Source organism: Lynx rufus, unplaced genomic scaffold, assembly GCF_022079265.1.
Source record: "Lynx rufus isolate CCGP_SWC_20201006 ecotype Redwood Valley unplaced genomic scaffold, mLynRuf1.p SCAF_5, whole genome shotgun sequence".
In the NCBI taxonomy this organism is placed as follows: Eukaryota; Metazoa; Chordata; class Mammalia; order Carnivora; family Felidae; genus Lynx; species Lynx rufus.
The window spans coordinates 24,494,312-24,512,008 of record NW_025814867.1 but is presented as its reverse complement, the minus strand read 5'-3'; the positions used below and the strand labels follow the sequence as shown (position 1 = coordinate 24,512,008).

At 38.7% G+C, this 17,697-nt stretch overlaps 1 protein-coding gene across 2 annotated transcripts in view; it reads right to left on the bottom strand.

Moving 5' to 3' along the window:
* TBC1D5 (TBC1 domain family member 5) overlaps positions 1 to 17,697 on the bottom strand; it is a 549,135-nt gene that overhangs the window by 67,373 nt on the left and 464,065 nt on the right. For both annotated transcript variants that reach the window (XM_047100344.1, XM_047100345.1), the window contains one exon: positions 8,992 to 9,272. In XM_047100344.1, coding sequence (XP_046956300.1) covers positions 8,992 to 9,272 — 281 coding nt within the window. The remainder of the gene's footprint in view (positions 1 to 8,991; positions 9,273 to 17,697) is intronic.

The window sequence follows — 17,697 nt, the reverse complement described above, 5'->3', positions numbered from 1 at the left end:
CTGGAAACAGACCTGCTGTAGTCTGACCACAGAGTCTAAGCATTGTTGGATCCAGTGCCTACATGCAAACATGTGGTTATAGAATGTCAGAAATAATTATTAAAAAAATAATTTTTTAAATGTCTATTTAGTTTTGAGGGGGTTGCAGGGCAGAGAGAGAGGGAGACACAGAATCCAAAGCAGGTTCTAGGCTCTGAGCGGTCAGCACAGAGCCTGATGGCGGACCTCAAACTCACAAACTGTGTGATTAGGACCTGAGCCGAAATCAGATGTTTAACCAAATGAGCCACCCAGACACCCCAGAAATAATTATTAAAAAAAGAAAAGATAGAGGAGTTGAGTTGGCTCTTTCAGAATTTGATTCTGAAAACCAGAGGTATTTGGAAAACAAAACAAAACAAAACAAAACAAAACAAAACAAAACACATAGCAGTGCTCCCCTCATCACTGCCACTTGAGCAGGCAGCACCCGTGAGTCCTTACGGAGCACAGGTACGGTGGTAACTTCCCACAACCAGCCCAGAAGCAGCTGTTCTTTTCCTTTCTTCTCAGATAACAGGTTAAGTGACCTCCCTAGATCATCCAGCAAGGCAGTGGTGGAGGCAGAATTCAAACCTGGACCCAACTCCAGAGCCCATGCTGGGAGAGTTGTACCAGTCTGCCTGTCCCTCCCCTGCCAATAAGGCTGTGCGGGGGGCGCTGTCGCACATGTGACCTAAGATTAAAGACAAATGGAATGAGGTTTTTTGAAAGTAAAGGGCAAATTCTGTCCTTGTTCTCAGTCCAAAAAGTCATTTATTCAATGTCTTTTGGGAATAAGTTTTCCACAAAAATGCATTTTCTGGCTAATTGATGCTTCCCCAGATTTGTTTTACGTATCGCGTTTCTCTGCCTTCTTAGAGTGATTATCCAGAACATAATGGAACTGCTTGTCCTGCTTCACGACTATCATTTCTCAACAACAAGCACAGTGGCCAACATAGGGTCATTCACGAGGATAGCTTTTGGCTTCTCAGTCTCTCCTCTCACTCCTGTGAGTAGGCATTCTTTGTCCCATCGTTACTGTGTCCTATTCTAATTAATTCGGCCTCTCTTTTCTTTGTTCTACCAATTTGTTGCACTAGGGCATTTGTTTTAGTTCTTTGTTCTTGAAGGTCCAGAGGGGAGTCCTCTCCCAACATGTGAGCTGGTACTGCGCTAATGTGACTTGCACGTTACTACTCAGTTTAAAATCTATATTTTTCCTAGAAGGAATTATAAAAAAATTAACAGTGATTACCCTTAGGGAAATGGGTTGGCAGAAACCAGTGGGAGGAGTAAAGAGAGAGGTGTGTTGTTTTTTTTTTTCCCATTTAATGACTTTAATTAATTGGGATGGTCAAATGTTGTATGTGTTTTAGATTTACCTTAAGAATGTCAACAGTGGTTATCTGGGCAGGGAGATTTTTGACCTCTCCCCCTCCTTTTTAAAAAAACCTGATCAATGTTATACAGTGATATCTATGTGTGGATGTACGTATGTATATATATTTGTATCTGCAACATAAATATGTACACACAAGTATAAACATTAAAAATGGTGCTGGGTGGCTCAGTTGGTTAAGCATCCGACTTGGGCTCAGGTCATGATCTCATGGTTCGTAGGTGTGAGCCCTGCACTGGGCTCTGTGCTGATAGCTTAGAGCCTGGAACCCTGCTTTGGGTTCTGTGTCTCCTTCTCTCTCTGCCCCTTCTCTGCTCGCACTCTGTCTCTCTCTCACCCTTAAAAATAAACATTAAAATTTTTTTTAAATGGTTATGGCAATAACTTAAGAAATCTAAATTTTTCCCCTAATGATCCATTAAGTGACAATACTTGTATACTTTGGTTGGAAATTCTAAATTTTCTTTGGAAGTAAGCTCTGTAAGCATGTGTGTGTTTGTGTGTGTACTCCTATTTTAAAGCTCTGCGGTTCCTAAATATCTCTTGAAAAGTTTCTGGGGCAGCCGGGCAATTTCCAAATCTAATTTCCAAGAAATTCTTTAAGTCTTCAAAAACAAATTCTCCCACGGCACATTTTTTTATGAGTACAACCCATACTGAGAGATATAAAATGGAACTTCCCAACAATTTTCCAAAAACTATTTATTGACTTAAATTGTGGGATTTCATTTTATAGTCAGTTTTTCTCCAAAAAAAAAAAAAAAATTAAATGAAACACATATAATTGTGTGTTTAAAGGCAAAGATACAAATATAAGATCTCATGAAAAAACATAATCAAAGAATCACTGAAAGTGCTGTTATTTACTTCATTTCTTAAAACTTACTCCATTTGAAAAAACATACTTGGGAAAGTCAAAATGATAGTTTCATTTCCCTTACAAGTATATCTACTCTGAAAACATATAGGAGAGTATAATGGGTGTGGCCCCTCTGATGAAGTTCTTCAACTTCTAATATTACTGATCCTATTAAGCATGGATTGTTAGAAAGTTTTTTTGTTGCCCCCAGTAACTATTTTGGTTGACTTTTACTTCCCCTTGCTTTTTGACACTGTGCAGGAAGTATGTTGAGGAAAACACAAAATGACTTCTCCAAATCAGGGCAGGTTAGTCTTATTTTCTTACCATCATTGTCACTATCATCATGACATACTGAAAGCTTTTTATTATTTGGGCTCCATGTCTCATAAAGTGGCTGGAGCCTTCTCTATCAGACTGATACAATCTCTGTCATAGCATGGTAGGCAGGAGGAATTCTGAACTGGGTATCCAGAAAAGAGCTGGTTCCTGACTGTGTAGGCTTGCCTGGGTTATCTAATGCACAGGCTGATGCCCAAGCAACCATGTAAATAAAAAAAAAAAAAAAAGCGGGAAAGCCAAGAGAACAATGAGAACAGAGCTTGGGCACATAGTAAGCACTCAGCGAATAGTTGGTGAATAAATGAATAAGACGATTCTACCTATATAACACAAGAGATCTGAACAAAATGATATAACCTCCCTCTGCAAGATTCTATTAAAAATGCAAACTGTTCTTGTGGCTCTGGCCTGTACGAAAAAATAGATTGAGCAATAGCATAGAAGCAGAAATCAGAGTAAGTCAGACAGCCTTCACCTTTCTCTTTCCATAGGTATAAATTGAGATTCCACAGCCAAGGATCTACTCTGCAGTAAACTAACTTAAAAAGGGACCAAACTAAATTTGGGATACCAAAACACTTGTTAAAAAGTTGCCAGGGGTGCCTGGGTGGCTCAGTAGGTTAAGCGCCCAACTTTGGATCAGGTTATGGTCTCACAGCTTGTGAGTTTGAGCCCCACGTCATGTTCTGTGCTGACAGCTCAGAGCCTGGAGCCTGCTTCGGATTCTGTGCCTCCATCTCCGTGTCTCTCTCTCTCTCTCTCTCTCTCTCTCTCTCCCTCTCCCCTGCTCACTCACTCTCAAAAATAAATAGACATTAAAAAAATTTTTTTTAAAACGTTGCCTGGGGGAGGTCAGATTTTAATTTTAGGAAATCAATTGAAGTCCTGTGAATTCTCACCATATCAGATGATCAGAGTAATATTCATTTAAGTACAGTAAATGACAAAGCTTAAGAGAAATCATCTGGAGATTATCTGCACCCCTTTTTTGTCCTTGCTACTGCACCCCTTTCTAATATGGATCACTTAGACACTAAGAAAGATAAACAGCAGCTCTTCATGGAATCACCAAGTTGAAAAAGCCCTTAAAGGTCAGGGTTTAATTACCTGAATACAGCCAGAAACTGTACCTGTGAAACAGAACTATATAGAAGTAAGATCTCATCCTTCTTTTGCCACAACATTTTTCAAAGAAGCCAATACACCACTCATTCTCCTAATCACAATATATTGTTTTTTGTAAATTTATAAAAAAGCACAGATATTATGAAGACATATCATTATTAGAACAGCATTTTGATACTAGGAGCATGACTATATTATGTGGATATTTTAAATTTAGGAAGATGTGATTATGAATTTTAATTAATACTGCTATCTTTTCAATCTGAATTTGAATGGAAGATTCTTAAGATTAGCTTAGGCTTCCACTTAATACAGAAATCCTCTCTACAGCACATTTTATGTAAAAGATTATATAATAAAAGATTAATGCAGCAACTTTAATATTTATACATTTTAAAATTCCATAGGAGGTGCTAAATGTGAATTGCTATTATTTCTGCATTCCTGAAATACAGATTTTGAACAAGCGGTTATGGTATTTAAATGTGATCTTTTTATTTTAAATCGTTGCCAATTACATACGGAGATTTCTTGCACTGTTAATATGATTCATAATACAAAGCCTGTACTTAAAAACTTATTTCAAAATCAAGTTGTAATTCTTTTAGGTAAAATATAGTAAATATTTCTGGCTAGTACATATGATAATATGCATAAAAACAGCATTTAAGTCATGTAATCTGAGAACTGATTTGTCAAATACTGCCATAGAGCACCTATGAAATAAAAAAACAAAACAAACAAACAAAAAAAACCTCAGTGTGAGCTTCCAAATAAAGTGTAGTGTTAAAATAACCACAAAATATAGAGTGACCATATTTGGCAAGAAAAGAGGCTGGTGTAAACTTCATAAAAACCACATCATAGCCAGATTTGGCATCACCAAGGTATGACATGAGAGGGGACTCTTGTTCTAAACAACAGTGCCACTCAGCGGCTGAACAATGGTAGTGAACGGATCAACAGTATGAATGGAGGGTGGGCAAAAAGAAAAATGGAATTTTGGAGAAGGCAATGATAATACTGCAGGCAAAAAGATATACTACGTTGCCATGGTAACTGTACCTTGGAGGTCAGTTAGAGTCTGGACAGGAACAGAAACCTGAGCATCGCTTCCTGTAACTACATCGCCTGGATTTCATAAGAAAAAATAATTAGATTTCATAAAAAGGAAAAAAATTAAGTTTACTTTTTTCATACTTAATGTAATACTTTTATCAACCTAATTACTAAAGGTACAGTAAAACAAAATACAATCTTAGAAAAATTAATATAAAATATTTTTTAAAGGAATTAATTTTTAAAAAGTATTTCCTAAAAGGTTTCTGTGAATATTTTTCTTCAAGAAAAAAACAAGTTTCTATTAGTCTAAAACATAAGAAACTTGAGAAATCAAATGATTTTTCTGAGCAGGTTTCATTATGCTACAAATAGTAATGTGGTTTCATATTTTCTTTCTTAAAAAAAATTCTTTATCCAAAAGTAAATATGCATTTATTACAAAGCAGGCATTTTTTGAAACGCATTTCCTCCTACAACAGAGAGAAATTATTTTTAACTAAACTTGACACCAGTTTCTACAGTGATAAGATAAATACCTAAACAAGTTCTAATTTCATAGTTAAGCATTGAAAAGATTTCATAAGCTACCACATGTACTTATAAATGTCAACATGTAAAAATAAATCTGTGAACTGCACACCCTTTAAACTTGATATACTTATGATAGGCGAGATTTCATTCACAAATTGGACCTATGGTAAATGCTTAAAATAAAGAAGCGTTCAACTTCAAAAAATAGACAAAGGAAATGGGGAAAGAGGGAGTGCATTCTAAAAGTACAGGAGAGAAAGGAAAAGGAGAACAGGAAATTCTGTGAAGAACTTGAGGTACACTCCCATTTAGAAGGAAGACTTTTCGGTTCTCTGATTTCTTCCTTCCTGGCCAAATTCAACATTAGGCACAGTCACTGTCAACAGAATTAATCCTCTGGCTGTATCAGCATCTGAAGGTCTAAGTTACTGTGAAATTCATAAACTAAAATCCAAGTCTTCTACAAAGACACTGTAGTTTCCAGGTTTGATAATGCAGGATTAATAGACTTGCTTGCCCTGTACCTTTCATATAATAGCAAATCAGTTTTGGAATTATACAACATACCCTCAAGTGTTTTGACCACTTGCTACAATTATAATTGACAGCACAGCCAGCTTATCTGCAAATTACTGGGTTGTAATCCTATCATCCCATCCATTAACAGTACATGCATTTATATATGTGTATCTATATCTCCTGTAACTGAAATAAAATCTATAAATGGGTACACACTCCAAACCAGCTTTCAACGGAACTTATCAGGTCCTGAATTTTCATAATACAGTTACCTCTCTGTTCACTGATAAATGGCATGCCTATCTTCTGTTTATTTGAAGGGGATTTTCAATTCTGTGCCTGTTACCCACTTTTCTCTGCTGCTTCTGGATTACCTATTAGTGTATAATTTAGAGACTGAAAACTCATTTTAGTATTAAATATCACCAGAAAGTAGTGGAGGAATATCTGCGCGCCCTCTTCTTTCTTTCACGACCCGACTCCCAACACATACACAAACTACACTTTGCGTTCCCAGCAACACATACATGAATTTTGGGTTTTCCATACAACTCTCATCCTACGGAAGCATAAACATTCGAGAGTTAAGTAACCTACGAAAACCACAAGCATTTTCATCTTTACTAACAGCCATTATTCAAAGCAACTTTCAAATTTTCCGGCAGAGGACACTACAAAGGCTATTACATTCTCTCTCCTCAAAGGCCCTAAGTAGAGGACTCTGTTCTGCGATAGTAAGAAGCCGTACTCCAACGCAAGCCTCCCGACAGGCTACGTACTGTGCTCACCAATCTCGGGGACCAGGTGACACAGCTGCAGATCTGTCACTGTCACAGCACAGCGGGATACTTGTGGGAAACACCAGCATAAAGAACGAATGCTGGAGACGTATTTTTTCCTTGTAGCGTTACCCAGTGTATCTTTACAGATGTTTGGAGCTGGGAGGCTCCCCAGGGACCAGTCCACACCTCTTATTTCAGGGCAAGGAGACATGGTCAGAAGGCTTCAGGACTGTGCTTACGGTTCATTTCATGGGCAAGTCAGTGAGAGGGAGCAGCAACCTAGCTGGTTTCTACTTGTATCAACTGTTCTCTTCGCCTTTTACTCCGTTTCATTCAAATCCTTATGCAGGGAGGGACATTTGCAGGAATGTTTATCTTTAAGAGGAAGGTAGACAAGCTTTTCGTGATTGACACGAGGAGAATGAACCAGAAAGAAAAAGAAGAGCTGCCACACAAGGAGACGTTCTTTCAGCACGGGGATCAGTTACAAAATGCCCTAGTGATACTCATGTTCCAAGTACTTTGCTTAAGTGCTCTGTTGTCTCCTTCTAACTGGGGACTTCGTTTTCATCAGTCGTTCCATCCTCGTGCGCCTCCTTCTCACTTACTGTGATATTAATACTTGACATTTCCTTAGAGATACAACTTTATATTTCTATAGTCATTTGGCTTGGTTCCTCTGAAGATTTAAGCTACAGCATTAAGAGATTCTCTGACTCATTTGCCTGCCATCAGTTAGAATTACTACTGACTATGGCTTGTTATCAAAGCAATACTGAAATCATATTTGGTTAGAACAATAAAACAGTACAATTAAGAAATATTGAAAATAACATTCATTTCCATTCTGAAAGTGGGCATGTCTCCTGGCATTAAAATACATTTACAATGTGTTAATGATTTGAAGTCTCCTTTTCTTTCAATCATGTGTGACAACGCTACATTGAAAAGAAAAGAATGTAGTTTTACACGAGACATTCCTGTGTAAGGCAAACTCAATATTCTAACAGAAACTTATATACTAACTATACAAAGTCTAATACTTCATATAGGCAATGGTGATAATACCCTGTAACTGACAGAAGAATAAACATGCACACACTCGTTAGTGAATTCAATACTCATTATTTTTGTGCCATTGGGGAATAAAGTCCACTTAAGTCTGCCAGCTTAAATGCCAAGAATTTAAAATTTTTAACCATTTTAGATGCAATCTTCTTAAACAGAGTGTATGGGAACATGGTTTAAGGTCTTCTAACTGATTCAATATTACTGTGGTTGCTGTCAACACCGGTCATCGAACACGGCTAGAACAAGGGTCCCTTTAAGATGTGAATGAGGCATGGGTCAGGCTATTTGTGCCCTGACAACTGAATGGCCACAGGCTCTGTGCTTTGTGAGGTCTTAGGATTGAATTCTGTAGATTTTCTGCCATCATGTTCCTATTTCTTGCTTCTATAGTATAGATAGCAGAGTCCCACCACTAAAAATAAATGCAGCTGTTTCTAATCTGCTGTGAACAGGGGCACTTAATATATAGGTCTCTGAAAAGAGTGGAAAATAAGAGCATAAAGGTTCTGAGTAGGAACCTGAAGGGCTCTCCTACGAGTTAAATACATGCAGGAGACGAAGCACCAGAAAAGCCCGGAAACAGACCACACGCTTACTTGAGGCTGGGTGGCAAGAGCGCCCCTCATTCGTAGCAGCACCAGCAGCGGCCCCGCTCGTCAAATGAGAGCTTTGGATGAGGTGGTCTCCCAGGTCTCCTCTGCTTCAGCATTCTAAGGCTCTAAATTGTAGGGCCTGGACTCACAGACTGACTTTGGCTGCTAGAGATTCTGTTTAGCCTTCCCCGTAAGGGTACAGTTCATATTGCTCATGGGTAAAGCAGCTGGATGAGCGACCGCAAGCCTAGGGGCAGCATGCTTTCTTCAAACCGGCTGCGTGGATGGATGCTACGACCAGTGAAGCCCATGCTCTTGGAACGTCCCATTTCAGACTATACATCATTACACGTTAGCAGAGATCGCATCAACTGCTTTCAAGTTCTGTGTTGTGATAGCCTGTGCCATACTCTACGGGCATCCAGAGGACTCGAATGCACGTATCCTAGGATATAGATGCTAAAGAAGTACCTTAACAAATTACTTCATAAAATGGTCTTATTAAAAACGACACAGGATCTGATATTCCAACTGAAAAAAAAAAAAACGAATCTAACAGATTTTTAAAAATTAGGTTTTGCATTAATTTCTATCTCTAGGAGGTTGGTTCCTCACAGGCAGGTGAGGAAATCCCAGGCTACACTGTGAGCGTTTTCGTTCGATTTATTACGATTGTTTCCTTACCTTTGTTCAATTGCACCGGCATGCTTTCCGATTTCATCAGTCTCTGCTGCTGCTGCTGCTGCTGCTGCTGCTGCTGCTGCTGCTGCTGCAGGGGATGCCTGGGGACCTCTGCCAGGGTCCTGGTGGGAGGCACAGCAGTGGAGGAGCCTCCACTACTGCCCGCTGGTACAGGGCCACCCGCACTGCCTGGGGCCATTGCTGGAGAAATCAACTTTCTTCCAAAATTTATCAGGCTATTAGAGACCTTATTTATATTCAGGGGAGCACCTTTGACGTTGGCCCTGTAGAAAAAAAATTAGGTGGAGAAACATTACTTAAATTAGAGGACAACTCTATGTCACATATTCCAAATGGTATAAAAACACATCTTACCTGCTTGAAAAAGGCCATTTACTGGAACAGCTACACAAAGCGAAAGTGAAAACGTAAAAGTGATCACAAAATAATGCAACGATAAGGTTCTTCGAGAGGTGGCTTGTGGAAAATAGTCTTTTTACTGTTCATTCATTCATTCATTCATTCATTCAACAAATGGGGCCTATTTTGTGCTAACACTGTGCTCGGTTCTGGGGATGCAGTTGTCCATAGCAGACGTAGTTCCCCTCCTGGAGTTTTCAGTGTAGTAGGGAAGAAATATATTAAATAATCGTGTAAAAAAAGCATGGTTAAAGCCTGTGATAAGGACTCTAAAGGAGACGTCCAGGGCTCAGCAAGCCTTGGACAGAAGGCGGCACCTGTGAAATGAAGCCGACAGCAGATTTCCCACAAGCCTTGGCATGTGGGTATTAGGCCACATTTAATCTGATTTTGAAAAATAAACGTGTCTGAGAGTCACAAAGTAAATTCAATAAAAGCTGTACAGAATCGCCCAGTTCCTGAGAATTGCAAGTTGCCCTCACCACCCCGACCATCCCGGCTCTCCACATCCTCCTTCCCCACTGCCCTGCTTCACTTTTCCTGATGGCACTACATATCCTATTTGATGGGTTATTATTTGTCCATCTCCTCCAATCCCCATTCGAACGCAAGCTTCACGAAGATAAGGGGTTCTGGTCTGTCTGCTATGCTGCTGTTGCCTAGCGTATAACAGGTGCTTTATAAATATTTGTTAAAAGGGAGCTGCACGTCCAGGTAGTCGAAGTCTTTCCACCTGTACAGTGAAGAGTCCCGGCTCCTAGCGATGGCCAGCCTCTCTCACTGTGCTCTGGATTCCATCCTCTCACCTTCTGAGACTGTTGCCCTTGCACCTTCCTCTCCTGAATCATTTTCTCCTTCTCTGTAGTGGCATTCCCATTAGCATACAACCATGGTGTGTGTGTGTGTGTGTGTGTGTGTGTGCGCGCGCGCGCGCGTGCGTGTGCATGCTCACACAAACACCCTTGCTAACTTATCCTGTGAACCCTCATCTCTTCCTAGTTACCACCCCACTTCTCCTCCTTCCTCATGACATATTTCTTCAAAAAGCTGTCTTATGTGCTACTTCTGCTTCTTCGGTCCTAGGCCCACTCAGGTCTGGTTGTGGCCTCCTTGCCAATGTGCAAAAACTACTCCTCCTAGTCATGGATGACCTCCACAGTGCAGAGCTGAAGGCTCACTCTTATTTTATTCTACCCTTGTCAATGGTTAACCCCCTTACCCGCCGCTCCTCTCATACACTTCCTCGCTCGGCTGCCATGGTTTGCCAGCACCTGTGTGACAGCCATCTGGCAAACAGAAGACACCAAGTAAACATTTGTCAACTGAATGACTACCTCCCAGATGATTCGTAATCTTGAAGTATCTCAGGGGTATTATCTTGAAGACCAGTTACGATTATAAATTATTTTAGTTGCAGGAGGTAGTCCCACTCCACAACAATACCAAAGTTTGTATTTTTATTGCCCAAATCATTAATAGAAGCTTATTTTCTCACATTTTGCTTCTTTTTTCCATAAAAGTAGGAGATCAAAAATCAAGTTTGAGGGATACATTTACTAGATTTAACTTGAATTTTACTATCATTTCCTTCTCTCAGATCTACCTGACAGCTCTTACATAGTAATTCTCCTACATTTTATAGAACAGCTGTATCCTTGGCGTTGTTAGATACAGCTCTAAGATAGAACTGATCCATAGTCCTATAATAAAAGAGAACACTATGCTTCTTCCTTTCATCAAGTTTTTCTTTAATGGTACTCGCTAATATTATGGGCTACATATCGGAGACTTACATTACTTTGGAGCTAGGACAAATCAAATTTAAAACCTGGAATTCGGCTTTATAAGAGAAAGAGTTGCTCATTTACAACTCCACGAAATGTGAAAAAAATTTTCAAATGATTCTTTTTGTATCAAGTTTTATCTTTAAAGAACTGAGCTATTTCATGCCCTTCCAAAAATTGTTGAAAATAACGTTTCCTAATGGAGATAAGGATATATCGTGATTATACACCACTTACTTCCAGTTTCCCGCTGCTTCCTAATGAGGTACGGCATTCTCAATTTACAGACACTACAGCTTAGCAACAGAGAAGGCACTCAATACATGTTTATTGAAAAATAAATGAAGGAAATGAAAAGAACTCGTAAATTGTGGATTAGGAAGGCATTCACCTCTGGCACTGTATTTCACTCAGCAGCCTGCATGCAATCCCATGTCTTGTTGCATTTTAGTTTTGCTTGTTTGAAGGCAAGATTCATAATTCACAGATATGAAGAAGTTAAAATGTTGTTACCCTTTTTTATGAACAAAAATGTACTAGTCAAATTCCCATACTGCCAGCTGTAAAATTTATATGTTGATAAAAGTACTAAGAAACTGCTAGAGCATTATCAAGAGAATATGGTTAATGCATCTTCATTACTACTAATAAGCACAAAAAACATAGATCAAGCTCATGCCGAGCAATTTTTCATCTGGATACCTCTTAAAAGGGGATGAACACCGTTTTCCTTTTTTGGGTATTTTTTGTTTTTAACCAACTTCCCCCCTCATTCACTACCCACTGCTTCCAGAAGAATATTTTCTTCTCAAAACAACTATTGAAGGTGACTCTTCAATTATTACAGATACAAACAACTGTAAAACATGTACTTCTAGGACAAACATGCTGTCCATAGTGTGTTTGTTTTTCAGGATGATAATTTTTCGGCCAAAGGTAGCTAAACACAGATCTTAAATAGCTGTAGCAGCATTCTTTACTGGCTGTGATGTACGTTATTAAGTCATGTGTGCTGAGTCAATGAAAATTAATGCGTTTGTCAGAGATCTGATGGACACTGAGTACTGGGTTGGATTAACAATGGAGTGTAACGTGTAAACACTGTTGAAATAAATAGTAAGAGGACTCTGGAGTTAACAAGACATTATATAAATCTAATGAGTAGCTAATTTTGTGTAATCAAAGTCTTTCATTATTATTATTTACTACATACTCTTATTAAGTAATAAAAATAGTACAATATAGGAGGGATTGTCTTCAAATTGTTGCCAAGACCCTACTTTTTGCACAGCCTCATTTAGCAGGTTAAATCAGTAGCGATGGGACACTTACCTGAAGATTCAAGAGTCATCAAAACAACTGCATCAGAACCCAACCTGGCTTCACTGTTGGGCCTCTTTGGTTCACTTTCTAAAACTGGGTGACTCTTGCTGCCTCTTGCCACCCACCTGATCTCGTACCGCCTGACTTTCTAACCCACACTCTCCTGAAAGAGCTTCTAGTGTTTCCAATGTCTTCTTAACTGCCAGAGGCATGCGCTGTTTTCATTCAACTTCTAAAACTTTTCTAAAGCTTAAAAAAACCAACCAACCAAACAAACCAAAAACCCAGAACATTATCACGTGATCACGTTTGTAAAAACTCTCCACAGCCACGGAGATTTTCCTCTCCTGTTATCCAAGCTTTGACACCACCTCAGGCTTTCTTCCTTTCTGTCTATGGATTGTTTTTCAGGTCTGATATTAAGTATCTAATATTTGTTTACTTAACTCCTTTTTCAATAAAATTTTGTTACATGCTTGTTTATATTTTTGTCAAAGGAAGAGTTTTCCATTTATTTGTAATTATCTTTCTCAATATGCTAGTTTATATTTTTCTTATTATTTCCTTTCTGTGTTCCCAAAGGTTGAATGCTTGGTTCGTTCATCCATTCATCCATTCATTCACTTGTTCAGTTCCCTCTCTTTCCCAATAAAAGCATTTAAAGATATACATTTGCATCTGATTATAGCAACAGCATCACAGTTTTTCCCACACATTTTCTAAATAGCCCATTGGCTCAATTGTTATTTAGGTACATTTTAAAGTTTCAGATGGCTGGGTTTGTTTGTGTTTAAATATAATACCCAATTTGTTGTACTGAATAGAAAAAGAGGTATCAGAAGACTGAAAGTGGGGGAACTGTTCTAATTTTTCAGAAGGATTGTAGAGACCACGAACCAGAAAATGGACTGGCTTATTAAAATTTTTTTTCCTAATTACTTGAAAATGGTTGTAGTCTATCACAAGTAGCCAGTATGGGTCACTAAAAACAAGTCATTCTAAGGCAACTTTATTTCTTATCTGAGGTGTTAAAGTCTGTAAGATTTACCAAGGTATGTCAGTGCCGTGGATAGAATGAAAGATAATGCATCCTCAGTTATAGTTGGAGAACTGTACCTCAAGTTTATTGTTGAATGTTCTAGCACCCACCAAAGACTTCTGGTGATGACATGTGTCTCAGACTTGGTTCACAGACCTGCTCACCAGTCCTTTTTATAAGCTCATAATCTTCCTTCCATCAATGAGCTGCATAACTGGGGAGAGTTATGTAGCCTGCTCTCTGGACTGAAGTTTCCTTATCTTTAAGACAAGGGGGCTGAATTATTGATATTTTGGGTTCCTTTTAGATAGAAAATTCTATAATTTTGTGACTGGAAAGAGAACAAGTGCTTACTGAATTTGAGACTAAAGGCCTGCAGAGACACCTAATCTATTAGACAAAGCAATCAAAATATAAAATACTCTCAACAGGCTAGCATGAGAAATGAATTAAACAGATAAAATTTAACAAAGATAAATAGAATCTTAAGCACTTAGGTTAAACCTTTTTATAACTGCACATTACACACAGAATAGAGAGGTATGGGCTAACATGAGTTCACATTAAAACAACAACAACAACAACAACAACACCCAAACATTAGTGTTTTAGTTTGGTCTGCTAGGCTAATCTGAGCCCACAGGGACACTGCTGAAGAAAAGTAAGATTCTTAGCCTGTGTTAATACTAAATGAGTGAACTTTTGGTTTCCAGTCTGGCATGTAAGAAGCTTGGAAGTTTCCACTTTGTCCTAACAACCAGAAAGAGTTGAATAAATTGAAAAAAAAAATCAACAAATTTTTCTTAGATCCATAGCGTAAACTGCTGTCCCCAAATCAGACAGACTGACAGGTGACTACAGAGAATCACAACTTCCTGGAGCAGAGACCCATAGGAAGCAGCACTGGAGTAGGGAGATATGAAGTACAATTGACAAATCTTACTAGGGGCTCAATGGGGACCAATCTGACAGATAAAAACTCCGAGGGGGACCCAATCATGAGGGGGTAGCCCACACTCCTGAGTTTTATCTCCTGGAGTTCTACCGATGGGAGAAAAATTGTGCATCCAACAGGTGGAATGGAAGGGAACCATTTTGAAATACATCTGAACATTCTGTTTTTCTTAACAAAGTCTGCCCTCAGGAGAAATCATTCAACCCAAGTCTAACCTGCTGAGGTTTTATCAGAGCTTAACTGACCTGGAGGAAGGGAAATACCCAACCCCACACCCCTCTAGTCACCCTGTCCCACCCACGTTGAGGAAGCGGATGAGAGGCATGTGTGTTCACAGTCTGAAGGCACAGGCTCACAAAAAGACTGACACCTAATCACAGGACTATAGAATGGTTCTTCTCCTCCCACACCTTATCACCACATTACTATAAGTCCATTTACAGCAGTTCCTTTTACCCACTACATATATCCAACTATCACAAAAAATTTATATAAGACTTACTGAAAAAAGTAGAAAGACACAGTTTGAAAAGACAGAGCAAGCATCAGAATCAGATTCAGATATAGCCTGCTCTATCCGTTGGAATTACCAGACTGGGAATTTAAAATAACTATGATTAAAACGCTAAGGGCTCTAATGGATAAGGTGGACAGCATGCAAGAACAGGTGGGAAATGTCAGCAGAGAAAAGAAAATTCTAAGAAAGAAAGAAAAAAGAATGAAGATAAAAAAAAAACTATAACAAATGAACAGTGTCTTTCATAGGCTTGTTAGTAGACTACACACAGGCAAGGAAAGAGACTATACACACTCTTGAGGTTGAGGAGGTTTTAAAAGAAATTCCCCAAACTGAAAAGCAAACACAAAAATGACATAAAGAAAATCACAGAAGAGAATATCCAACTGTGGGACAACTATAAAAGGTATAACATATGCATAATGAGAATACCAGAGGAGAAGAGAGAAAGAAAGGAACAGAAGCAATATCTGAAACAATAGCAACTGAGAATTTCCCCAAATACATGTCAGACACCAAACCACAGTTCTTGAAGGAAGCTTCAAGAACACCTGGGAGGGTGAATGCCCAAAGAACTACACCTAGGCATGTAATTTTTAAACTATATAAAAGCACAGATAAATAAATCCTGAAAGAAACCAGAAGAACAAAACACCTTACCTATGCAAGAGCAAAGATAACCAACTTGTTGGAAACCATGCATGCAAGAAGAGAATGGAGTGAATATTTAAAATACTGAGAGAAAAAGCCCCGCCAACCTAGAATTCTGTACCCTGTGAAATTATCCTTCAAAAGTAAATATGGTATCTCTATGTAGTAAATATATATTACCTTTAATAATAATATAAATATGTGACTAAAAATACTAGGTGAGTGCCTACATGGCAGAAGCTAACTGCACAACTATGGCAGACAGCTTTCGCTGAGGCATTAATGTCTGGCAGAACTGAGTTGTGTCTTTACAAAATGGAGTAGAACAGTGGGGAGGTATGAAAATTATGCTGCGAGAGGAATCGCTTAAAAAGCTGGGGGGCGAGTCTTATAATATCATGGGAGCTGTCATGGGGGAAAGCAGTCCTTTTGGCATGGCTTTAGAAAACGAAATGTGTTACGAAAGTTACAGAAAACAGTTCAAAAGCTATAACACAGGAAACCCTTTCTAATGTTTTAACAGGCTCTATTTAAAATAATAAGTGTTCCAATTCTGGAACTGTGTAAGAGATTGGAAAACCACCTTCAGACACTATGGCTTTCTAGTCTTGGCCTGGGTGAGACATAGGCTTAAATGAAAGGCCCTTTCCAGCTCTAGGGATTTATAATCTGCAGTGTCAAATGGCTTCCACCACCATATTCATTATATTGTTGAAAGGGCAGGACCAAATGAGAGGCCTGTACACTAATCTAGGCCCTTGAGGAATGTTGACCAAACCCCATCTCCAAGCTTAGGGGCCTGTTTGCCCTGCCTCCTTATCTCTACCTTCTGTTTCTATTCTGTTCTTTTTGCCCTTCCTTCTTCCTCCACGTTCACTGTCCTTTCAAGATGCTATTCTTCCCCCTGCTCTTTCATTTGTTTCATAGTCTCCTTTTCTATCATTTTCTCACCTCACTGTACCTTTTTTCCACCATAAAAACATAGAACTTATTTTAAAATTATTTTCTTAAGTGCAAAGCATAGTTGAAAAAAGTAAATATGAATATGTGACTTTGGTTTTTAGATAGAAACAATATTCTCTTTCCATCTGTGCTATCTTTCTAGAAATCTACATTAGTGATCTACCCTCAACGGATTACGGTTCATATTTCTTTCTTTCATGCTTATAGACATAAATATTTTATTTGGAAATTCAAAACAGCTGTCAGGGTTGCAACATAGTACTTTTCAAGATGATTCTAACACCTGAGCTAATTTATGGTGTACTTTTGTTTACAAATTCTGTGAGTTGAAGACTTCAAATTCTATAAAATGAATTGGTTTCTACCTTTCTTAATTCTTTATCTTTAAAGTTGAGAGTAGCAAATTTGCTTCAATGAAAGACATCTATATGTAATTCTAAATTTGTTTGCCATATTGTGAGGTTTCTATTGTCTTAGAAAACAAACTATCTCCACATCTCAAAGAACTCTAGATTTGATAGGTCTTTATTAAAACAAGATGATAAAAGTTAGTTTGCTATTACTTATTCCTTAGGAGTCTGACTTTTGAGTGAAATGTACTCCTTTCATCTACAAGGCTATGATTATTTTGTACGTGGAAGATACATTTTTGTTACTGTGTCATGAAGCAAAAGGACTAGTGCTTTTAGGGATAAAAAGGTTGGCCTAATGCATGGTTGGATATAAGCTAGCCTATAGGGGGCTTACCTAATTAGGTCTGAACACCATTCATAACATTTGTCAAACTAACATAAGAATAATAAATACGTAGATTGCTGTGTATACAATCATTAGATAAACTCTCTAAGACTTATCTATAGAAATAAAAATTGATGGGGCACCTGGGTGGCGCAGTCGGTTAAGCGTCCGACTTCAGCCAGGTCACGATCTCGCGGTCCGTGGGTTCGAGCCCCGCGTCAGGCTCTGGGCTGATGGCTCAGAGCCTGGAGCCTGTTTCCGATTCTGTGTCTCCCTCTCTCTCTGCCCCTCCCCCATTCATGCTCTGTCTCTCTCTGTC